The sequence below is a fragment of the Sus scrofa genome, chromosome 2 (assembly GCF_054392235.1).
Source record: "Sus scrofa isolate SSC_HxYL_T2T_F1_AM1 chromosome 2, Sscrofa_HxYL_maternal_Yorkshire_Landrace_v2.0, whole genome shotgun sequence".
Lineage (NCBI taxonomy): Eukaryota > Metazoa > Chordata > Mammalia > Artiodactyla > Suidae > Sus > Sus scrofa.
In genome coordinates, this window is record NC_139384.1 from 11979448 (window position 1) to 12004757 (window position 25310).

At 44.0% G+C, this 25310-nt stretch overlaps 1 protein-coding gene and 3 non-coding genes across 4 annotated transcripts; 1 reads left to right on the plus strand and 3 right to left on the minus strand.

Annotated features, from left to right (window-relative positions):
- Positions 1 to 765: 765 nt before the first annotated feature.
- On the minus strand, positions 766 to 848 carry TRNAL-UAA (transfer RNA leucine (anticodon UAA)). Its single transcript has one exon. It is a non-coding gene; the product is annotated as a tRNA-Leu (tRNA).
- Positions 849 to 1162: 314 nt separating this feature from the next.
- On the minus strand, positions 1163 to 1248 carry TRNAR-UCU (transfer RNA arginine (anticodon UCU)). The gene is given in 2 exon segments: positions 1163 to 1198; positions 1212 to 1248. It is a non-coding gene; the product is annotated as a tRNA-Arg (tRNA).
- A 286-nt stretch (positions 1249 to 1534) lies between these two features.
- On the plus strand, positions 1535 to 1607 carry TRNAV-UAC (transfer RNA valine (anticodon UAC)). The gene has a single exon. It is a non-coding gene; the product is annotated as a tRNA-Val (tRNA).
- Positions 1608 to 10184: 8577 nt separating this feature from the next.
- Positions 10185 to 11825, minus strand: LOC100515186 (olfactory receptor 4D9-like). Its single transcript, XM_003122687.4, has one exon. It carries the CDS (start codon positions 11639 to 11641, stop codon positions 10706 to 10708), a length of 936 nt encoding a protein of 311 aa, XP_003122735.3. The 5' UTR covers positions 11642 to 11825; the 3' UTR covers positions 10185 to 10705.
- Between the last annotated feature and the right edge of the window lie 13485 nt (positions 11826 to 25310).

The following is a 25310-nucleotide window of genomic DNA, read 5'->3' on the forward strand; positions in this document are numbered from 1 at the left end:
TGTCCTGCAAGTGCCACTTGGCAAAAACCTTGTAGGAAAGGACTTTGTATTTTTTTGTTACAGTTATTTTCTATTTGGCTTATTTTTATTTTTTTAAAGAAATTTGCATTCCCACCTCAGTGTTTAGAATGGTAATTGGCACATAATAACTATTGACTACGTAGAGATTGTTATACTAAGTGAAGTTAGAAAGAGAAAGACGAATACCACATGATATCACTTATTTGTGGAATCTAAAATACGACAAAAATCAACATATCCAGGAAACAAAAAACAGACTCATAGAGAATAGACTTGTGGTGGCCAAAGGGGAGAGGAGATGGGGGAGGGATGGACTGGGAGTTTAGGGTTAATAGATGCCAACTATTATATATAGAATGGAAAAACAAAAGTCCTACTGTATATAGCACAGGGAACTGTATTTGATATTCTGGGGTAAACCATAATCGGAAAGAATATATATATATATGTCACTTTGCTGTACAGCAGAAATTAACACATTGTTGTAAGTCGACTATACTTCAATGAAATTCAAAAAATTGTCGACTCATTTCAAAAAGTTACGTGCCTCCCACCCCCATTCCCTACAAAGTAGTAGTTTCAGCAGTCGTTTACACTTTATTTGGAAACCAGTAGTTCTGAAGTTTTTGCTACACTTTCTTTGAAATAAACTTTCAGATTAAAAGGTCATTGCCACTTAATCACTCACGCTGAGCACCTAAAACTATTGGGGAAAAAAAACAAAACAAAGAAAACACATGTTTGTACCAGAAGTGGGGTTCGAACCCACGAGGATATAAATCCATTGGATCTTAAGTCCAACGCCTTAACCACTCGGCCATTCTGGTAGCTATTTGAAAACTTTTTGTTTTTCGCAATTTGATTAATACTGAGCAGGAGAAAAATTGTAGAGCAATTAAATAAACTTTTATTCCGGATGTGAAAGGACAACTCGGAGGTGGGATAGGAGGAAAGTCAGCAACTCTCACTACATCTTGTCAATTTCCGCATGTTGGGTCCCCACAAACCCTGGAGGCACTTGAAAGTGGTGGAGCAAACTCAAGGAGTGGGACTCCTAACACTTTCAAGGCTGAGGACACCACACAGAACGGAAATCACTTCCTTCAAAGTGAACGCATCGTGTTTTCTTACTTAAAAAGAACGACTCTGGTGGGACTCGAACCCACAACCTTTGAATGCCTCCATCTATCTAGAAGTCCAATGCGCTATCCATTGCGCCACAGAGCCAGATACCCCAACGTTCTCCGCGTCGTTTACATCAAGACAGGAGTGATGTCTGTCCGGGGCACTCACGCCGGCACATCCGGCCACGCTTTCTTTCTTGGAGAAACGGAAGGGCCCATGTCACCTAGAAGAAGTGCGGGCGGGAGTTGCGCTTCAGCGTCCGAAATCTGCTTGAAAGTTTCTCCTCACGCACGATCGCCAGGCATTAACTCTCAATCCTATTCCACATAGTAAGAAAAAAAGGTCTTTGTGTGCTATTACCCCATCCTGGCAGGCCTGTGAAGCGAGAGGTTCCATAGTGTAGCGGTTATCACGTCTGCTTTACACGCAGAAGGTCCTGGGTTCGAGCCCCAGTGGAACCACGAGGTTGTAAATAACCTCAATTTTGCGCTTATTTGCACAATTCCTTTTGCCTGCCGCGGGAAATTGAGTTTTACGCCAGGAAGGAGACACTTAGGTTGCTAAGGGGCTCTGCACTGCGCCCCGAAGCGCAGGCTCCTTTCTGAGGTGCCGGCACGGATGTGCTGCCACGGCTGCCCCCTGGTGGCACCTCTAAGGAGTGCAGAAGGCCCTGCCCGGCTCCGGCCACCGCACGCCGCTGCGCCTGCGCGCCCCTGACAACCCACAATTCTACCTCGAGGTGCTTGGGCGGGTTCTTAAGTCCAAGCCCCGCTTCTTCCAATCCCCGCTTGGCCATCTTTAAAAGCTGCTGCCACCACTCAGTTTAGGCAATTACTGAAGGTCACCTCCCACCCCGACAATATTCTAGAAATCTTTTAATTTCCTTCATAAGCCTTCACTCATCCTTTCCCTTTCATTGTTTGAATATATCACGATTCTTTCTTTAGTCTGTGCTTTTTGATGAACAATTAAACCGTATTCAGTCTAATGGACAGTACAGTATTGGATTTCCTTGTTCACTGGTTTTGGAGGGGATCAGTATGTAAAATAATAATAGCAAAAATCTTCAATCGTCATGATCATCTAACCCATTTGAGATACCATCTCAGGCAAGCTGGAGCTTGCCCTTTTGTCTTAGAAGAATCACTGGGCTTGTGTGTTACATCCCCATAAACGTTACTGCTTTCATCTCCAAAGAGCTTATACCAAGATAAGAGCAACTTGCTTCTCTCTCTCAGATGGGAAATATTAATGAGCTTTTGGATCTTTGCTTGTCTGAGAGTCAAGAATATTTTTTGGGTAAGTGTGGCTATTTTTTCGTATGCTTAAAAACTTTTCCCGCTTCCCTCTTTCTTCCTTCATACTATCTGATCCCTTCTTTTCTTCAATTTTCTATTATTTTGTTAATATTTTCATATTGATTTTTCAGATACCCTATAGATTTAGACTTAGGATATGTTTTGCTAATACATTTCCCCCACTTTTCACTTGCCTTTTAATTTTATTTTTGATATTTTGTGCAATGTAGAAACAAAACTTTTTTTAAAAAAACAGATGAATGCAAAACATTTATTATAGCAAGATATAAAACAAATAGAGCTTTAAAAGTTCATAATGGCACTAGGCATTATCATGACTGATGGTATTCTTTGAACTTGCTTAAACTTGGGGGATTGGTTAGATATAATTCCTAAAATTCACTACTAACTATCTTCATGAAAACATGAAGTTCGAACTGGGAAGTTTGAGTATGATATTCAAAAGCATGTACATGTTTTTCGTAAGAGTATATAAATTCTCTTTCCTGTCTTTATTCACAGTCTGGACACTGTCATACATCCTCAGTGAGGTGACCAAACTGGCGGCCTTATAAGAAATTTAAAACTTTTAATGTAGTCCCATTCATCATCCTTATAATAATTTATTGTTTATTTTTAAAATAATTTTATTGATTGATTGATTGATTGTCTTTTTGCTATTTCTTTGGGCCGCTCCCTCGGCATATGGAGGTTCCCAGGCTAGGGGTCGAATCGGAGCTGTAGCCACCAGCCTACGCCAGAGCCACAGCAACGCGGGATCCGAGCCGCGTCTGCAACCTACACCACAGCTCATGGCAACGCCGATCCTTAACCCACTGAGCAAGGGCAGGGATCGAACCCTCAACCTCATGGTTCCTAGTTGGATTCGTTAACCACTGCGCCAAACCACTGCGCCACGAAGGGAACTCCCTTTATAATAATTTTTTTGGGGAGGGGAGAGATTATAAAATTTCTTGCCTAAAAAAATTCTTCCCTATTCTGAGATCACATTCCAAAAATTATGCTATACTTTCTCCTGATTATTACTTCGTAAAAATTTTTCTGTTTATCTTTGGTCCAGTTGGCATTTCTATACCTGGGTGCCATACCTGGGTGCTTTGGGTGTGTCCCCTCCAAACTTGTATGTTGAATCCTAACCCCAAATGTGTTAGTGTTTGGAGGTGGGGCATTTGGGAGGTGATTCGGTTATCAGGGCGAAGCCCCTATAACAAGATTCGGGCCCGTATAGAAGAGGACCCAGACAGATCCCTTTCCTCTTCTGCCGGGTGAGGCCACAGCAAGAAGACTGCCATCTATGACCCAGGAAGTGGGCTCTCACCAGACTTAATCTTGGACTCCCCAGCCTCCATAACTGTGAGAAAGGAATGACTTTCTTTCTTTTTAATTTTTTTTTTTTTTTGGCTTCCCCTGTGGCATATGGAAATTCCTGGGCCTGGGATGGAATCTGAGCCATAGCTGTGACCTATGCCATAGCTACAGCAATGCTGGATCCTTAACCTGCTGCATCAGGCCAGTGATTGATCAGGCACCTCCACAGAGACAATCAGGGTCATTAACCCACCGCGCCACAGCGGGAACTCCTGAATTTCTGGTATATGCAACAACATGGGTTGATTTCAAAAGTGTTGTGCTAAGTGAAATAAGCCATGTACAAAGGCCATATGTTATATGATTGCATTTATATGACTTTCTGGAAAAGGGAAAACTACAAAAGACAGAAGACAGATTAGTGATTCCATTCTGGAAGCCTGAGTAGGGTTTCATATAATGTCCCAAGATCTCACATAGCTGAGGACATTGCTTGCTTGCAGATGAAGAGGCTAGTGTGGGGGGGAAAGTATTTGCTGCAAAGTGGTGTGATGGAGGCATTATGTATCCTGATAATAATGGTGGTTGCCGTTGTATGACTGTGTGTTTGTCAAATCTCATAGAACTAAATACCTTGGAAGTTCCTGTCATGGCTCAGCAGTAACATGGACACAGACTAGTATCCATGAGGACGTGGGTTCCATCCCCGGCCTTGCTCAGTGGGTCGGGGATCCTACGTTGCCATGAGCTGTGGTGTAGGCTGGCAGCTGCAGACAAAACAAAACCAAAACCAAACAAACAAAAACAAAACAACCCAAAACCCAAAACTATATACCTTAAAAGAGTGGGCTTTACTGTATATAAATTGTACTTCAATAAACAAACAAAAGTAGAATTTATAGCATATCACAGGCTCTCGATTAAAAAAAATAAGTAAATACATAAATATACAAATAAATAAGTACTTGTTGAATAAATAATGGAATGAAGTAGGAATTGGATTTCAGATTGAGATCAATAACAGTTTTACACAAACATAATTTTTTTTGCCTTTTTTGGGGGGTGGGGGCGCATCTGCAGCATATGGATGTTCCCAGGCTAAGGGTTGAGTCGGGCTGCAGCTGCTGGCCTGCACCACTGCCACAGCAATGCCAGATCCGAACCACGTCTGCAACCTATGCCACAGTTGATGGCAACGCCAGATCCTTAAGCCACTGAGAAGGCCAGGACCAAACCCTTGTTCATTACCTCTGAGCCACAGTGGGAACTCCTACATAATCATAATTTGGTGAATAATTTTTTGGAGGCTCTCTCCATTTCTTGGGGGATAGTTGCATAATATAAGGGGGATAGTTGCATAATATAAGAGGGGAAATATCTAAATCACAGAATATCAAACCCTTAGAGAAGAGGTCTCTATCCCATTGTGTTTAAAAATGCAAGGAAAACAATTTCTTTTGTAATATATAAGAAGATCTGGGTAGGTGGTACCTCACCCCTTTCTTTTTTTTATGGTCACACCCAACTGTAAGGTTGGCCAGGGATTGAATCTGAGCCGCAGCTGTGACCGACAGCACAGCTATGGCAATGCCAGATCCTTAACCCACTGCACCAGAGCAGGAACTCTGCTATGTGGTTCTTATGCCCTCTGAGGTTTGGGGACCCTTGGCCAGGTAGCATAGAGGGTACTCTAGCAGAGGCTTCCAACTCTGAACTGTGGACTGTGGACCCAAGGGAAATGTTTATAGAGCTGCTCCTCTTGATCTGTGTGAGTTCATGTGTGCAGATATTCCCACTCCTTAAGAAAAAGAACTGAAATCTTTTTTTTTTTTTCTTTTTAGGGCCACACCCGTGGCATATGGAGGTTCCCAGGCTAGGGGTCTAATCAGAGCTGTAGCTGCCAGCCTACACCACCAGAGTCACAGCAATGCCAGATTGGAGCCTCGTCTGCAACCAACACCACAGCTGATGGCAACGCCGGATCCTTAACCCACTGATCGAGGCCAGGGATAGAACCAGCAACCTCGTAGTTCCTAGTCAGATTCGTTTCCGCTGAGCCACAATGGGAACTCTGGATTGAAATTTTGAGGAGAGAAAATGAATGTGATAGGGGGGTGGATAAAGAATATCTCCTGCCCTTTCAGTAAACAAAGAATGTTGTGGTCATCAAGCTAATAGCCATTGCAGCACCCTGGACTGTGCACCCTGAAGCTATTTAGAAAGGCTGCTAAACAGAGTACCGGCCCTAGATAAGGTGGACCTCAAAGGAATGATCAGTGAGCCCAGACTCTTCCCTGTGTATGCATCTCCCCATACATAGAAAAGTGCTAATTTCCTTAACTTGAGATGTCTGTTTCTTTAATTAGCGGTACTCTTTTGATGTTCTACTGCTTATTTTTTTCTTTTTTTGGCAAAAACTCCCATAGATCCTGGCTCCTCTCTTACCTCTTTGCGGCAGTCCCTCAGAGGTATCTAAACAGCTATATTCCAGGAAAGTCCTCAGTAAGTCCCCTAAATAAAATGTAATTCTCAGATTTTAGGTTGGCTTTTCTCCCCCCACCCCAGTGGACATGGGTTTTGAAGCTTCGTGTCTGGAAATAAAAATCTCAGTTAAAATTCTTCAACCTCTGCCAAGGGGAGACGCATGCAAAGGAATGGCTCCCTCTAGTGGTAGGAAAACATCATGAACCATTTGGCTCTGTAGACACTGCTCTTTCAAGGAGGTTCTTTAGAAATAACAGCTTCCCAAGAGACGAGATGTTGAAGAATTTGACCCAAACACATATTGTTTTAAAATCCATATGTTAAAATATTGTTGTCAAGCAACACGGTCTCATGATATTGAAAGAGAACATTTTCATGGGACTGCTTGCTTCCAAATTACTATAATCTATTAGGAGCCCAATAATCAATTGTCTCTTAAAAGTAAGTGTGTGTTTGTGTGTGTGTCCTTGGATAGTCTCAAAGTAAAAAGTGTATGTACACGAGTGTGTTTTAAAATTGTGTGCTATGTATTTTTTCTCATGTTGATCAGTCTATACCTAAACACACACATACACAGTTACATATACACACAGAACACACATTTTTTTTTTTTTCCTGGAAGTATTCTCTTGTGAAACCTCAATTCAATAGTTGCCTCTAGAAAGTAAAGACTAAAAGCTAAAAAACTGTATAAAGAAGGGAAGGTGGTGTGGGTTTTTTTTGGTAATAAAAAATGATTTCTGAGGAAGAAAACATCAGCTAGTGTTGATAAAGGAACATACTGGTTACGGCCGAATGTGATTCTGTATGCTTTGGTTCAAGGGAGTTTGAATTGTTCTTGACACTTTTGCTACACAGGTAATTAGGTTGAAAATTCAAGCCTGAAGTTAGAAGTGTGGTGAGTGATTTTAATTCTAGGCCAGAAGTCACAACCATCTTAGTGAAGCAAATGTAGATTTTTTTTTTTTGTGGAGTTTTTTTTTTTTTAATGATTTTTATTTTTTCCATTATAGTTGGTTTACAGCAAACATAGATTTTTTTAAAAAAGACCTTCCAGCTTTAAGAAAGCACCCATGAGTCCAGGATCAGAAATGAGCAACTGTGAATTTCGTCAGTGGTGTCTGCTTTGCGCTGCCCCAGCCACCTTGCTGAAATGGCCTATCCTTCTGTACCTGAGAATTTTGACTCTGAGGGTTTGAACTTATCCCCCTCGCAGGCACCCTCTGCAGCTTTCCAGTTCCACATCTCTTCCACTCTGGGATGACCCCCTTTGCCTCGTCCAGTAGACCCTTGGAAATTAACTCCTAAGGAGATGCTACTGAGAATGGGCTTAGAGATACCTCCCCCACCATCACCACCACCAGATGGCTGTGGCTTTCCAGAGATGTATATAACTTCTGCAGTGGTTTCACTGTACCTAGCTTGAACCCCATGAGCCATGTCTAATTTATGAATTATCCCCAGAGCAGGAATTTCAGGCCAACACCAAGGGAACAAGAGTAGGCAGCAATAGAGCTTGTTGGGATGGGTTGGATTTGGGACCAAGTCCCCCCCCACCACTTTTTTTTTTTTTGCTTTTTAGGGCTGCACCTGCAGCACACGGAGGTTCCCGGGGCGGGTGTCTAATTGGAGCTGCAGCTGCTGGTCACACCGCAGCCACAGCAATGTGGAATGTGGGACCTGAGCTGTGTTTTCGACTTACATCACAGCTCATGGCAGGATCCTTAATCCATTGAGCGAGGCCAGGGATGGGACCTGTATCCTCATGGTTCCTAGTCGGGTTCATTACTTCTGAGCCACAACGGGAACTCCCAGGGCCAAGTTTCTCTCATTTGTGAATCACACTCTGTAAAGGATGCTTTACTTCCCTTATATAAGTCCCTCAAATTCTAGCTGACTACTCTGTTCATCTGTTTACTTGATCAAATAACAGGTTGTCAGGAGACCAACTGGAATTTATGATTGTTTTCTATGCTCTTAATAAGGGGCTTTAAAGAAAATGCTAGGAGTTCCCGTCGTGGCGCAGTGGTTAACGAATCCGACTAGGAACCATGAGGTTGTGGGTTCGGTCCCTGCCCTTGCTCAGTGGGTTAACGATCCGGCGTTGCCGTGAGCTGTGGTGTAGGCTGCAGACGTGGCTCGGATCCCGAGTTGCTGTGGCTCTGGCGTAGGCCGGTGGTTACAGCTCCGATTCAACCCCTGGCCTGGGAACCTCCATATGCCGCGGGATCGGCCCAAGAAATAGCAACAACAGCAACAACAACAACAACAGACAAAAAGACAAAAGACAAAAAAAAAAAAAAAAGAAAATGCTAGAATGAAGAATGAGGAGGAATTTAGAATGGGCTGATTGGTACTCCAGACAATTGGTCCCTAAATAATGGAAAGTCAGTTTAACCTTAAGCCTGTTCCTTCTTGTGGATGTGCAACTCAGGCACCTTCTAGCAATGCAGACAAGATAGGGTGTCCGCAGACAAGATAGGGTGTCTTTCTCCCCGGAGGGCTGCAGAGAAATGAGTGGCTGGAAGATGATGTTGAAATTCTTAGAGGGAAACTAAGCCTTACCATATGTACTCCTTGGTCATATAAGGACAACCCAGTACTTTTCATAACACTACAATACAGGATAAATTTTTTTTTTTTTCTGTCCTTTTAGGGCTGCACCCATGGCCTACAGAGGTTCCCAGGGTAGGGGTCTAATCGGAGCCTACACCACAGCAAAGCCAGATCCAAGCCATGTCTGCAACCTACACCACAGCTCCCGGCAACACCGGATCCTTAACCCACTGAGCAAGGCCAGGGATTGAACCCACAACCTCATGGTTCCTAGTCAGATTCGTTAACCACTGAGCCACAACGTGAACTCCTTAGAGGAATGTTTATAGACCCCTTGTTTCAGATGCCATCAAATCCTGTCTGAGGAGTTGTCAAGACATGCATTTAGCTTATTAGATAACACAGATCTAGGCTGGCCTTGGCCATTTGTTAGCTATGAAATCTTTGATCAGACCTGAAACTTATCTCAGCTGCTGCAAGGGAAACCTCGACATTTCCATAGAAAAACATAACTCAGATCCTCCAAGGTGAGCCATGGAACGTTTCCACACAGAGGCAGCTGGATATTATAGCTGGATTCTGGCCCTTGGAGATCATTTTACTAATTATTGCTTAGGCTACACGGGGCACAGACACAACTCAAGAACTGAGAGGTTATTTTCCCTCCAACGTTACTTCCTCACTTGTAAAACGAGGTGTTTGGGTGATAGCAGATTTATTGTCCTATTAAGAGCTGACAGTTGAAGGGTTTGCTGACAAGCTCATCATGAGAAAATCTTATATGTAATAAATCATTGAGGGGTTTGAATCCTACTAGGAACTATGAGGTTGGAAACAGATCTGACTAGGAACTATGTATGAGGTTGAAGGTTCGATCCCTGGCCTCTCTCAGTGGGTTAAAGATCTGGCGTTACTGTGAGCTGTGGTGTAGGTTGCAGATGTGGCTAGGATCCCGCATTGCTGCAGGATCCCATCGGCTACAGCTCCCATTAGACCCCTAGCCTGGGAACCTCCATATGATGCGGGTGCGGCCCTAGAAAGACCAAAAAAAAAAAAAAAAAAAAAAAAAAAAAGAAATTCATTAAGTAATTAAAAAAAAAAAAGCTTGAAAAAAGAGAGAAAATCTCATAGAAATAAATGTTTCAGATCACCTTTTTTTTTTTGAAGTTCCTGGGCCAGGGATTGAACCCAAGCCGAAGCAGTGACAATATCAACTCCTTAACTGCTAGGTCACCAGGGAACCCCCCAGACCATCCTCCTTAGAGGGCTGCAGAGCAAAGGGAAAACTCTGGCTTCAAGATGGCTTGTTGATGAGTTCCCATTGTGGCACAGTGGTTAACAAATCTGACTAGGAACCATGAGGTTGTGGGTTCAATCCCTGGCCTTGCTCAGTGGGTTGAGGACCCGGCGTTGCTGTGACCTGAGGTGAAGATTGCAGACGCCGCTCAGATCCTGCATTACTGTGGCTCTGGCGTAGGCCAGTGGCTACAGCTCCGATTCGACCCCTAGCCTGGGAACCTCCATGTGCCGCAGGAGCAGCCCTAGAAAAAGGCAAAAAGACCAAGAAAAAAAAAAAAAAAGGAAAGAAAAAATGGTCTATTGATTGGGATCTTCTATTGTGTTGTAAGAAAATACTTTTTGGTTCTGATTCTTCTAATCTGCTTCAAGGTGTCTATTCCTGCCCCTTCCCCCTTTTTTTTCATTTTTGGCCACCCTGCGGCATGTGGAGCTTCTGGGCCAGGGATCAGATCCGAACAGCAGTCTCGACTTAAGCCACAGCTGCAGCAACACAGGATCTTTACTCCACTGTGCCGGCCGGGGATTGAACTTGCGTCCCAGCGCTTGCAAGAGGCTGCCGATCCCATTGTGCCGCAGTGGGAGCTCCACGCCGTCTATTCCTTTTGGGACGGTCCAAGCCTCCTCTTCAGTCTCCTCATGGCTGACTTCATCTCCTGGTTCCTCAGGGTGTAGATCATGGGGTTCAGGACAGGGATGATGACAGTGAAGGTGATGGAGACAGCTCTGTCCATGGGGAGGGCGGTGAAGGGCCGGGCGTAGACGTAGATGCAGGGTACGAAGTGCAGGGTCACCACGGTGATGTGGGCGGTGCAGGTGGAGATGGCTTTCTTTCTGCCCTCACCCGAGTGAGACCTCAGCATCGTCAAGATGACTGTGTAGGACACCAGGAGGAAGAGGAACCACAGTGTAGAGATCAAGCCATTGTTGGAAATCATCAAGACCTCAAGGGCAAAGGTGTCAGTGCAGGCGAGTTTGAGGACCTGGGGGACATCACAGTAGAAGCCATCCACAACGTTGGGTCCACAGAAGGGGAGTGGGAGCAGCAGGGAGATCTGCACGACGGAGTGGACAAAGCCCCCCAGCCAGGAGGCCACAATGAGGGCGGTGCACCGGCCCCTGCTCATGACGGTCACATAGTGCAGGGGCTTGGAGATGGCCACGTAGCGATCGAAGGCCATCACGGAGAGAGAGAAAATATCTGCCCCACCGAGGAGGTGGAAGAAGAACATCTGTGTGATGCAGCCGTTGAAGGAGATGGTCTTTCTCCTGGAAAGAAGGTCTACCAGGACCTTGGGGGCAGTGATGGAGGAGAAGCAGATGTCCAAGACGGAGAGGTTGCGGAGCAGGAAGTACATGGGGGTGTGCAGGCGAGACTCCCAGGTCACCGTGACCATGATGAGGAGGTTTCCCAGCACGGTGGCTGTGTACACCGAAGCTAACAGCAGGAGCAAGACCAAGCTCAGCTCTCGGGACTGGGTCAGTCCTTGAAAAATAAATTCTTTCACTCTTGTGTAATTTTCCTGCTCCATTGCATCATGTTTCTTCTTCTTCAGTTGCTGGGGAGGGGAAAACAGAAAATAGAATGTAGAAAACACAACATTAAGAGCAAAAGGTGTATGAGTTAAATGATGGAGCTGCCTTGGGGATTATTTTTATGGTTATTTTCTTTTTGGGTGGGGATGCCTAAAATTCAGTAAGCTCTCCTCAGGAGATGGTGTTTTTTGAGTTTTCTCAGAGCAAACAAAAGGGTGTAATTCATTGCAGCACCTAAATTAGTACATTATTAAATTCTTAAAAAAAGTTTACAGTCTCTGGAGTTCCTGTTGTGGTGCAGCAAAAAACGACTCCAACTAGTATCCATGAGGGTGAGGGTTCAACCCTGACCTCAATCAGTGGGTCAGGGATCTGGGGTTGCCGTGAGCTGTGATACAGGTTGCAGATGCCGCTCAGATTCCATGTGGCTGTGGCTGTGCTGTAGCTCCGATTCGGCCAGACCCCTAGAGCGGGAACTTATATATGCCTTGGGTGAGGCTCTAAAAAGCAAAAAAAGAAAAAAAAAGTTTAGTCTCATAACTTTATATGTTCTACATCCCTCTTAAAAAGTCACCAGATACCCTGAGAAGTGAAGAGACTCATTTTTTTCTTGTTTCTGTTTTCTCTTTTCGACAACACTTGTGCATCTAATTATGAGGAAGTAGGAAACACACACAGGGGAAAAATAGAAAACAGTCTGCAGCTCTAATGGAGGCTTAGAGTTTCTTCTGTCCTCCTCTTCGATAGCAGACGATGTGCTTGGCATAGTCTGGACAGATTTTCATGATACCAGATAATTAGCATTAAGTCCAGAAAAACAGTTTTCCCTTAGGACAAACAGCTTTGCAGCAGCTAAGACAATTGGAGTATATCATTGATTCTTTTTCCTTTTCTTTTTTTCAGTTTTTGTCTTTTGAGGGCTGCACCTGGGCCATATGGAGGTTCCCAGGCTAGGGGTTGAATCAGAGCCGTAGCCGCTGGCCTACACCACAGCAACGCAGAATCTGAGCTTCGCCTGCGACCTACACCACAGCTCATGGCATCGCAGGATGCTTTAACCCATGGATCAAGGCCAGGGATCAAACCTGCATCCTCATGGATAGTAGTCAGATTTGTTTCCACTGAGCCATGGCGGGAACTCCCTTCGGTCTTTTTATTTTTTGGGGGGGAGTGGTGGATATGAAAGACCTCCCGCCAGGGATGGAATCAGCTGCAGTTTACACCGCAGCCAGATCCTTAATCCACTGTACTGGGCCAGGGATCAAACCCTCAGCTCTGTAGTGACCAGAGCCACGGCAGTCGGATTCTTAACCCACTGTGCCTCAGTGGGAACTCTATCTTCCTTCTCTTTGGTTTCTTGTTTTCCTCATACTTCTATGGCCCAAGATTGGGACTTGGCAAATGATAGCTATTAATCCCTGCCCCCCAGGATGCTCTTGGTAAAAACGTCATCATTCAGGCCACTGGACAAATGGTTTTCCTTTCCTGGACTCCATCCCTTTCATCACTTGCATTTGTATATCACCCTCTCTCCCTTCCGCATTTGTAAAGGCTTCAGTTTTGTGCAAAGAGCCAAGATAGTGAGTATCAGCAGAACTGAACTGGAATATAGACTCTGTCACTTCATTGACAGAGACTCCAAGCCTCAGCGCATCGGCAGTAAAAATGGGTCTAATCATGTTTGGTTCATAGGATTGTGAAGCTTGAAGAGGCTTGTTTAATTTATTCAACCTGAGTTCATTTCAGACCACATTTCCCCTGTGCATAGCACAATTGACATTTTGCAGAGCCAGTCTTTCATATATGTTATTTGAAAAACGATGACTAAAAATGCACTCTTATGCTTTTCTTTTTTTCTTTTTTTGTCTTTTCTAGGGCCACACCCACGGCATGTGGAGGTACCCAGGCTAGGGGTCTAATTGGAGCTGTAGCTGCCGGCCTACACCACAGCCACAGCAACTCGGGATCCTAGCCATGTCTGTGACCTACACCACAGCTCACAGCAATGCCGGATCCTTAACCCACTGAGCGAGGCCAGGGATCAAACCTGCAATCTCATGGTTCCTAGTTGGATTCGTTAACCACTGTGCCACGACGGGAACTCCTATACTTTTCTTATAAAATGTAATTCTTTGAAATAATTGCAACTATGATCACCTCTAGCATTTGAAAAGCAGATATGTTCCATTCTCTGGAATATTATTCAGCAAAAGAAAGGAAAGGAGCTATCAAGCCAGGAAAAGACATGGAGGAAATTTTAGTCATATTATTGAGTGAAAGAAGTCAGTCTGAAAAGGTACATATCATATGATTCCAACTGTTTTTTTCTGGAAAAGGTAAAACTGTAGTAAAAAGATAAATGGTTTCTAGGGGCTGGGCTGTGGAGGTGGGGAGGGATGATGAGGTGGCAGATGGAGGTTCCCTGGCTAGGGGTCTAATCAGAGCTACAGCCGCTGGCCTATACCACAGCCACAGCAAGGCCAGACCTGAGCCATGTCTGTGACCTACACCATAGCTCATGGCAACGCTGGATCTTTAACCCACTGAGCGAGGCCAGAGATGGAACCCACATCCTCATGGTTACTGATTTGGTTCGTTTCTTCTGAGCCACAATGGAAACTCCCATAGGGGATTTTTTTTAAAAAAAATTTTATTAGCGTGTTAGTTGATTTACATGTTGTATTAGTTTCAGGGGTACAGCAAAACGAATCAGTCGTACATATAAATATAGACATTTTTTCCCCCATGACTGAGTAGATCTTCTGTGCTGTACAGTGGATTCTTGTCAATCAGCTATGTTATTCAGGGTGAGTGTTATTCCCACCCTCTCAATTCTTTCCTCCCCCCAACAATGTCACGTATGGTAACCACAAGATGGGTTTTGAAATCTGAGACGCATGGGATTTTTAGGACCCTGAAACTATTCTGTGTGATACTCAAATTGTGGATACATGACATCATGTGTTTGTCAAAACCCCTGGAATGTAAAGCGGGAAGTGTGAGCCCTCATGCAAACCATGAACTTCAGTTAATAATAATGTATCACTCTTGGTTCATCGGTGTTAACTAATGCAGCACACGAATGCAAGACATTAATAATAGGGGAAACTGCAGTGGTGGAGGGGAGAGGGGGTAAACGGGCTCTCTGAAGCTGCTTTCTAACTTTTCTTTTTATTTTTCCTTTTTTGGCTGCACCCACGGCATATGGAAATTCCCAGGCCAGGGACAAGGTCATAGCTGAGGCAACGCTGGATCCTTAACCCACTGTGCCCACAGTGGGAACTTCTTTCTAATTTTCCTGTACATCTAAAATTGTGCGAAGAAATAAAATCTATTACTTCAAAAAATCATATACCAAAGGATGACACAATTTAAAACATTTCTATTTTGCAAAGGAGCACTTAAAAAAAACCCTTATAAAGCCTCATTTCCGCTACATCCCAATTTGATGCTCTTCTCCTGTTTCCCACCCTGTTTTAAGGAAAACAACTATACCTAACTACCACTTTGTGTGTCAACAAGGACCTGGCTATGGTGATTTTGCCAACTGCCTACAACAAAATTGCCCTTTGCTGCTTTTAAAAAAAAATCAGCTTTGTTTGCATACAGTGAACTGCACACATTTCAAGGTACAATTTGAGGAACTTTGACATATATGTACAGCCATGAAACCGTCTCCACAACTAGGATAAGGAATGCCTCCGTCATCCCAAAAAGTTGTGCCCCTGAGAACTTGCAGAATCTCAGCCCCTAACTCCGTCCAAGCCTGCACTGAGAGACCACCAGACTGTAATATGCTGAGTCCTTAGCATGCCCCCAATATCACCCCCTCTCCCCATGCAAGTGCCTGCCTGGGAAGCACAGAGCTGCCAGGACAATTTACTGTCTGTGGCGGCCGGCACCTGAGATGGGCCACTGACCTCCCTTGCTTCGAGAATTTATTGGAAGGGCCTTGCAGTTGTGAATATGCAACTCCTGCAATTCACAAGTGTCTCTCTCAAGGACCGAGAGCCATTCCTTTGAATGAGATCATCAGGAAGGAGGGGGGTGAATGTCTCCCAGCCGCCCACCTTCCATAACCGCCAGCCCGAAGGCACAACCCACGGAAATGCATGGACATTGATGGACTCTGCAATTTTTCACTTTTCTTTGGGGCCAGATTGGAGTGGAGCTCAGCCCTTTCCCTAGGTTTCAGTAACATCAGGCTGTGTTCAGCTCTGACCCTTCTTTCTACTCCTTGCCTCCACGTTCTGTCTGTATTGAAGCCAACCTCTCATCCTGCTGTTAACTCCTGGGGTCCCTGGAGGCCACCCACTTTCCGTCTCATTTCCTCCTCCAAGCAGACAGCACTAACTTTCCCTCTGTGCCCTTTCCTTTGAAGCCCAAGCAACACAAAGCTAATTTTCTTGGCTCACTCCCAGCCATCTATGAATCCACAGATAACTTCCACAGGATTTCATCCTCTTCAAATACCCTCCATTTTTAAAAGGGTCAGTTTTTTTTTTTTTTTTGAGTAAATATTTTTTTAAGAAGATTTCAAAAGTGAAGTGATCAGAACACATGCTATTTTTTAGATAACACACAGAGGATTAAAACAAACTTTTGAACTGCGGTGGGAAGTATTGTGGCACAGAGAAGAGACACCAGCTTGGGAGGTATGAGCTTTGATGTCTTCGTGGGACAACAGAAAATTCTTTAAAGGCATCTAAACTTCTGGGTAGTCAGTCTTTTCATCAGGGAAATGGAAGAATTCACTGCCTCAAGCCCCTTTGCAAGCAGGCAAGATCTGCACAATATTAATATTGATATTAATATTGGATCCATTGATCTAGGAGATTTCTAGAATTTTGGAGCTTTTTTTGAACATATATTAAAACTTAAAAAAATTGAAGTGTAGTTGATTTACACTATTCTGTTAGTTTCAGGTGCATGGCAAAGCGATTTGGTTATCTATCCATCTATCATCTATTTACTATATCCTTTTTTCTATTTCTTCCTATTATAGTTCATTATGTTTTAAATAATGTTGCCCTCAATTTCCTTGTGTCTAGTCTAAGACTGTGTTCTGTCTATTGCTTTACCAAGCCAGTTGCATCTCAATTAACTAAAACCCTCAACTTTTCTGGGGGTGGGTAGGGGACACACCTATGGTAGTGGACGTTCCCAGGCCAGGGATGGAACCCTTGCCACAGGAGTAGCCAGAGCCACAACAGTGACAATACCAGATCCGTAACCCTCTGAACCACTAGGCAACTTGCTCAGTTGTTTCTTGATATTTAACTGATGGCTGATGGGTGGTGGCAAGAAAAACGTTTTAGAACAAGAATTTCCAGGGGCGATTTATCATAGTGGTTAAGAGACTGAGCCCTGAATCCCAAACACGGGAGGTTCTGTGCAGAAATTAGCTGTGAACGTAATCGTATCACCTATACAACTGAAACATGCTGAGAATGGTGAGCATGAGATGTACGCGCCACTAAGAAAGTAAAGTTGGAGGGTGGGAGGGTAACTAGGAATCCTTTTGAATGGGTGCCTGTTTGCAACAGGAAAGAAGAAAACAGAGAACTGTGTTTACATATATTTTGCTTTTGGCAAGAACGAGCTCAAGATCCTAAGAAATTCTTTAGAAAAATGCCCAGGCAAACCATTCTAATAAACGAGGCTTCTTGAAATTCATGGAGGGCCCAACTCGAGGGAAAACACAACCCTCTTTTCCACCCAGTGTGCATTGTCCCTTCCCGCCTAACCAGCTGACCTCCTGTCTATGCTCTTCAAGTCCCCTTCTTAATACTGAAGAACCCGTTATTCTGCTGTGCATCTCTCAAGTTCTTCGCTTGAATAGACATTATCCTCCACCTCTCAGGAGGGTGACAAACACTGAAAATATTTCTGAAATCCATAATCAAGCCGCACGGACACACATGCACAGACAGGCAGTCGGACACACCAGCACGCACCAAAGAGCCCCAATGTCACCGAATGACCTCACTTAAAGCTCCCAACCTCCAGTCCCTACCCAGGAAGTAGTGCTGGCCGTTGGGTGGCAGACACTGACCTTAGGAGTGATTGTCCAGGAATAGTCCCCTTTAAGGTAGACATGCATCTGATGGTTGGTTGGTACAGTATCTTCTCTCCTATTCTCAGGGGCTAAGGGCAGGCTCCAAGAATCACTTCTGTGTGGTCCTACCACACTGCCCCATGGATACCCCATGGCTGCTGCCATGGATACCAGCCTCTCAGCCCCAGGCCCAACGGAAGGATCACCAAAGGGAATACATTTGGATGTGATGGTTGAACCTGAGTAGCCAGACTTTCCTACTGGGATGCAGCTCCCTTGAGTGTTATTAAGACACTGATCATGCACGGGAAGGGGTGGGCAAACATGCACATTTTGGTTTTGAAATTCTCCTAAGGCAGGGGAGGAGATGAATCTTCAGAGATCTTGTGATGAGATCATAAATGTCTTTGCCTCAAAGGCTCATAGGAGACAGACAAGTCTGTCTCCTGACGAGACAAGAACTCAGGGAAAATACGCAGAACTCCCAGGAGATTGTGCTCCAGCTCATTCCCTTTCTTTTCTCTTTTCTTTAGGTAGATGATTTGCTTGTTGTCTGAATAACAGACATAATTGAATTCATTATAAAGATTGGGAAGCACATTTTCTCTTTGTTTTCAAGCAAACTCCTCACACAAAGAGAGCATATAAGGAGACAAAGAATGTGTTGATACCATTCATAGAACAAGTTTTTTTTTTTTTTTTTTTTTTTGCTTTTTTAGGGCCGCACCCGTGACATATGGAGGTTCCCAGGCTAGGGGTCGAATCAGAGCTATAGCCGCCGGCCTACACCACAGCTACAGCAATGTGGGATCCGAGCCGCGTCTGTGACCTACACCACAGCTCACAGCAACGCTGGATCCTTAACCCACTGAGTGAGGCCAGGGATCAAACTGCAACCTCAAGGTTCCTAGTTGGATTTGTTTCTGCTGCACCACAATGGGAACTCCTATAGTTTCTTTTTCATTTTGCTGTTGAAATACTATAGGAAGAGATGCTTTCACTCATCTACAATCTGGTTGCCTGTTTTTTTTTAAATCTTATAATTTCTTTTTTATTTAATTGTTGAAATACTATAGGAAAAGATCTAAATTTTATTTTATTTTATTTTTTTTAATTTTTATTTTATTTATTTATTTATTTATTTATTTTCCCACCGTACAGCAAGGGGATCAAGTTATCCTTACATGTATACATTACATACATTTTATTTTTTTTAATTTACTTTTTGGCTGCACTTATGGCATGTGGAAGTTCCCTGGCCAGGGATCGAACCCGAGCCACAGCAATGACAATGCCAGATCCTTAACCTGCTGAGTCACGAGGGAACTCCCCCAATATTGTTTTTGAAACCTCATCTCTTACTATAGATCCGCAGATAGTCTCACTTGGAAATACTGCACACCTTCAACTTAAAATATCTAAAAGTGATCTGATCATTGCTATCAAGCGCTAAACACTTTCCTCTCTGTAGCGGGTGTAGTCATACTCCTTGTCTCAAGGGTCCAGTATCATTGAAATACCTCTGATGAGTCCCCTTAGCCCCCCCCTCCTTTTTTGGCCTTTTGTAACCCTTTTTGGCTTCTTCCTTCATTGGCCCTACTTTTTCATAATTTACTTCTTGAACTTGTCAGTTCTGCTCTGATATTCATGCTTTTGTGCAATCCCGTCCCCTCACATGTGGACTGGACTTGGTGATTTGCTTCTAATGAAGAGAATACAGCAAAAGTGATAAGATGTCACTTTTACTTTTTAATTTTTTTTTTTTTTTTGTCTTTTTAGGGCTGCACCCAAGGCATATGGAAGGTGCCAGGCTAAGGGTAGAATTGGAGTTGTGGTTGCCGGCCTACACCACAGCCACAGCAATGCCAGCTTCAAACCACATCTGCAACCTATGCTGCAGCTCATGGCCTTGCCGGATCCTTAACCCACTGAGTGAGGCCTGGAATTGAACTCAAGTCCTTATGGATACTAGTTGAGTTCATTATCATTGAGCCACAAAGGGAACTCGAGGATGTCGCTTTTAAGACAATGACTTCTGTCTTGTTGACACAGTTTTTTTGTTTTTGTTTTTTTTTTTGCTTTGATCACTTTCTCTGACGAAGTAAACTGCCCTATGGGAGAGGCCCACAAGGCTAGCAACTCGAGATGGCCTCCAGCCAACAGCCAGGAAGGAACTGAAACCCTCGGACCAATAGCTCATGATTCTTCTGGTCAGGTCGGTGAACTTAGAGACTGGCCCTTCCCCAGTCGAACCTTGAGATAAGGTTGCAGCTCCCGGCTGAAGCCCTGACTGCAGCTTAATAGTCTGCTATTAAGTGAGATTTCTGTGGACAACTTTCTGTTTTAGACTTGAAAGATAAGTCACGCCACAGTAACAATGACACAACTCTGCAAATTCCTCCAGGGTAGTGTTTTGTGAGTGGAATATCAGATGCTTCAACATAGTTTCTGTGGTGCTGATTGTACTAGCATCTTAGAAAGTAAGCTGAAACAATCTGAATCTTCTTTGAATTTCTCAAAGAAGTCTAGAATGACAGGATCATTCCTTTTTTATTATTCAATGAATTTATTACATTTATAGTTGTACAATGATCATCACAATCCAACTGTATAGGATTTCCATCCCACACCCTCCGTGCATCCCCCCACCCCCAACCTGTCTCCTTCGGAAACCGTAAGTTTTTCAAAGTCTGTGAGCCAGTATCCATTCTGCAAAGAAGTTCATTGTGTCCTTGTTTCAGATTCCACATGTAAGTGGTAGCATTTGGTGTTGGTGTCTCATTGTCTGACTGACTTCACTGAGCATGATAGTTTCTAGGTCCATCCATGTTGCTAAAAATGCCATTATTTCGTTCCTTTGAATGGCTGAGTCATATTCCATTGTGTATATGTACCACATCTTCTTGATCCACTCCTCTGTCTATGCACATTCAGGTTGTTTCCATGAGAAGGATGGGATCACTCCTAAACCAGTCCATTTATGTATATAGATACACTTATTTGCTTATAAAAATGTTGCAGAAGTTTAAAATCAATGTTTCTTTTTTTTTTTTTTTTTTTTTGTCTTTTTGTCTTTTGTCTTTTGTTGTTGTTGTTGTTGCTATCTCTTGGGCCGCTCCCGCGGCATATGGAGGTTCCCAGGCTAGGGGTCCAATCGGAGCTGTAGCCACCGGCCTACGCCAGAGCCACAGCAACTCGGGATCCGAGCCGCGTCTGCAACCTACACCACAACTCACGGCAACGCCGGATCGTTAACCCACTGAGCAAGGGCAGGGACCGAACCCGCAACCTCACGATTCCTAGTCGGATTCGTTAACCACTGCGCCACGACGGGAACTCCTAAAATCAATGTTTCTAATGTAGAAAAAAATCACAGACAGTAGGGCCAAATACAAGGGATTTGTGTAGGATAAGTTAGCATCTGCTTAATATGTAATATTGCCCTAGAAAATGTCTCTACTTGGAGGAAAAAATATATTAATCCAAGTAATTATTTGATGTTATGGTGAAGGGAAGTAAATGTAATGCTATTCTCCTGAAGTCAACTGCTTTTGCTTTTGTTTTTTCTACTCGTGCCACGTGGAAGTTCCCAGGCCAGGGACTGAATCCTCGCCACAGCAGTGACCTGAGCCACAGCAGTGAGAGCACCGGATCCTTAACTTAGGCCACCAGGGAACGCCACCTCACTGTGTTTTATCAGGTTGTTTTGCATGCTGCAAACAGGTCAAGGCAGCTTCATGGGCAGCTTTTGCTGAGCGGCCGTAATTTGTGGGGTCCTACACTTGGGAACATAAACTCTGATGGTACAGAGTTTTGGTGACTTAAAACGTCGCCCAGTCACAAAGGTTTTGCTTGAGGTAGAGTCAACAGAGAGGTTGGAAAAGAAGGCACCCTTGTGACAAGTATGGAGGGTCAGAAGAGCACTGACATCTGAGCAAAGATGGAACCAGGTGGTAAATGGGGATTTTTCTGCAGATAGATGCAGCAGAGGACAAATTTATGTCTTTATTGGAATTTTATTTTATTTTGTTTTTTCTCTTTAAAAATATTATTGGCGTATAGTTACTTGACAATGTTGTGTTGGTGTCAGATGTGCAGTAAAATGAATCGGTTACACGTATACACATATCCATTCTTGTTCAGATTATTTTCCCAAGTAGGTTATCCTAGCATATTGAGTAGAGTTCCCTGTGCTTACAGTACGTCCTTGTTGATTATCTATTTTATATATAGTAATGTGTATTTTATAAATAACAGTGTGTATATGTTCATCCCTGTTCCCCCCCGCCACCTTTCCCCTTTGGTAACCATAAGTTTGTTTTTGAAGACTATGATTCTGTTTCTGTTTTGTATCCTTGTTTTTTTTTTTTTTTGGTCTTTTGTCTTTTTAGGGGCACACCTGTGGCATATGGAGGTTCCCGCTAGGGGTTGAATTGCAGCTGTAGCTTCTAGCCACAGCCACAGCCACAGCAGTGTGGGATCCGAGCCGTGTCTGAGACCCACACCACAGTTCATAGCAACACTGGCTCCTTAACCCATTGAGCAAAGCCAGGGATGGAACCTGCATCCTCATGGATACTAGTTGGGTTTGTTAACCACAGAGCCACAACAGGAACTCCTCTGTCATTTTGTTTAGATTCCACATGTAAGTGATATCATATGATGTTTGACTCTCTTTGACTTTCACTAAGTATGATAATCTCTAGGTCCATCAATGTTGCTGCAAATAGCATTATTTCTTCTTTTTATGGTGGAGTATATATACCACATATATTCCATTGTACATATATACATTCCATTGTGTACATGCACCACATCTTTATCCACTCCTCTGTCAATGGACAGTTAGGTTGCTTCTACGTCTTGGCTATTGTAAATAGTGCTGCAGTGAACATTGGGGTGCATTCCAGAATATTTTTGAGTGGTGAGAGTAGAACGGAGCACAGGAAAGGATAATCAATAAGAAAAAAGACACTTGTTTCTATAGGAACGTCTGCATCAGTAAATGTTTGTTTACAAGTAGCCTATGGAAATGATGGGGCTAAGTGATGGTTGTCTTCCATGAGTCTTGCCTTCTTGGCCAGTCTTCTTTGGGCAATGGACTCCAGTGTTCCATCTTTTGGAACCTAGCCTGCAAGTCTAGTGTCATCCTAATCTCCAGGATTGCCTTCATCAATTTGCCCTTTTTTTCTTCTTTTTTTTCTTCCCCCACTTTTTAGGGCCGCACCCTGGACATATGGAAATTCCTAGGCTAGGGGTCCAATCAGAGCTACAGCTGCTGGCCACAGCCACAGTCACAGCCACACAGGATCTGAACCACGTCTGCGACCTACACCAAAGCTCACGTCAGTGCCAGATCCTTAACCCATTGAGCGAGGCCAGAGATTGAACCTAGGTCTTCATGGACACAAGACAGATTCGTTTCTGCTGAGCCACAATGGGAACTCCCAAGTATTTTTATGTAATAAGAGACTCTTTTTAGAGACAATGCTTTAGACCTCATAATCTAATCCAACCGTGAGGTCTTAGCCATGATCGTAAATGTGGAGGAGATCCCTAGAGCTCACCATTTTTCATGTTCTTTCTTCTCTCTGGCATCAGAACCAGATACATTACCCCCTTGCAGTTAACTGGGGTACATGATGAAGGGCTGGCCCACCGACCATGGTCAAAAATGATACACACTACTTTCAGGACTGGTTCCTATCGATCCCTCCCCTTTCCACATTATTCTTTTTTTTTTTTGTCTTTTTGTCTTTTTTTTTTTTTGCTATTTCTTGGGCCGCTCCCACAGCATATGGAGGTTCCCAGGCTAGGAGTCAAATCGGAGCTGTAACCACGGGCCTACACCAGAGACACAGCAACGCGGGATCCGAGCCGCGTCTGCAACCTACAACACAGCTCATGGCAATACCGGATCGTTAACCCACTGAGCAAGGGCAGGGACCGAACCCGCAACCTCATGGTTCCTAGTCGGATTCGTTAACCACTGCGCCACGACGGGAACTCCTCCACATTATTCTTAATCCTCTCTCTCTCTTTTTCCATTTGCAGGATGAATGGTGAGGATTCTGAGACTCTTTAGAGAAAGGTGGAGCCGAGATGGAAGAAGCTTGTCTCTTTAAATGACTGCCTGGAACAGCTCTTTCTAAAGACCAGTGTCGGCCTGCGACATGAGCAGGAAATGCATTTTTATTGTGGTTAACTGCTTTGATTTTGGACGTATTTAACACAGTTTTTAGTCTACTTGGATTAGCCATGAGTGTCAGTTTCTGTAGCTTGAGCTTGATCAAATCTGGAGACATAGTAAAGTCAATAGATCCCAGACAAATATCAGCTGGATTGTTAGATAATCCATCTCCCAACACCATTATCATTCTTCTCATTGCAGACAACCAGCAAAATCTCAGATTCCCTCATTAAAACTTTATACATTTTTTTTTTCTTTTCAGGGCACACCCAAGGCATATGGAAGTTCCCAGGCTAGGGGTCAAATTGGAGTTACAGTCGCCAGCCTACACCGCAGCCACAGCAACACAGCATCTGAGCCTCCTCTGCAAACTACACCACAGCTCATGGCAGTGCTGGATCCTTAACCTGATGATGGAGGCCGGGGTTCGAATTTGCATCCTCATGGATACCAGTTGGATTCATTTCTGCTGCACCACAACGCGAACTCCTATACTTTTTCTTTCTTTTTTTTTTTTTTTTTGTCATTTCTTGGGCCGCTCCCGTGGCATATGGAGGTTCCCAGGCTAGGAGTCAAATCGGAGCTGTAGCCACCGGCCTACGCCAGAGCCACAGCAACACGGGATCCGAGCCGCATCTGCAACCTACACCACAGCTCACAGCAACGCCGGATCGTCAACCCACTGAGCAAGGGCAGGGACCGAACCCACAACCTCGTGGTTCCTAGTCGGATTCGTTAACCACTGCGCCACGACAGGAACTCCCTATACTTCTTCTTAACATATGAAATTCCCTGGAGCTGCAGTCATAGGATCCCAGATCCTGGATCCCATTGGACTGGGGATCAAATCCACACCTCTGCAGCGACCTGATCTGCCTGCAGTCTGCTTCTTAACCCACTGTGCACAGATTTTCTTTAGCTTCTAATGGATTAAATGGAAAGTGTAAAGGAGTTGTGAATTCTCATGTGCAGAAACAGAGAGAAACCTGGGTCTGGCTAGTCTATGATTGGAATAATCCTGCTATGTAATAGGGAGTCACTTTCTTCCTTTGGGAATGCTTAGTATTGGCCTTTTGTAAAGACATTAAAACAAATTTCAATTAAAAATATTATTGGGGTACAGGTGATTTACAACATTGTGTTAGTTTCAAGTGTGCAGCAAAGTGAATCAGCCATATGTATATACAAAGCCACTCTTTTTCAGATTCTTTTCCCATCTAGGTTATTGCAGAATATGGAGCAGAGTTCCCTGTGCTATACAGTAGGTCCTTGCTAGTTATCTGTTCTATAGATGGTAGTGCATATATGTCAACCTCAAACTCCCAATTTGTTCTCCCCCGCCCCGCCCCCCCCCGCCACACTGATTAGCATCTGTCTTTGCTTAAGCCTTTCGCAAATTCAGGTGCGCTGTCTACAG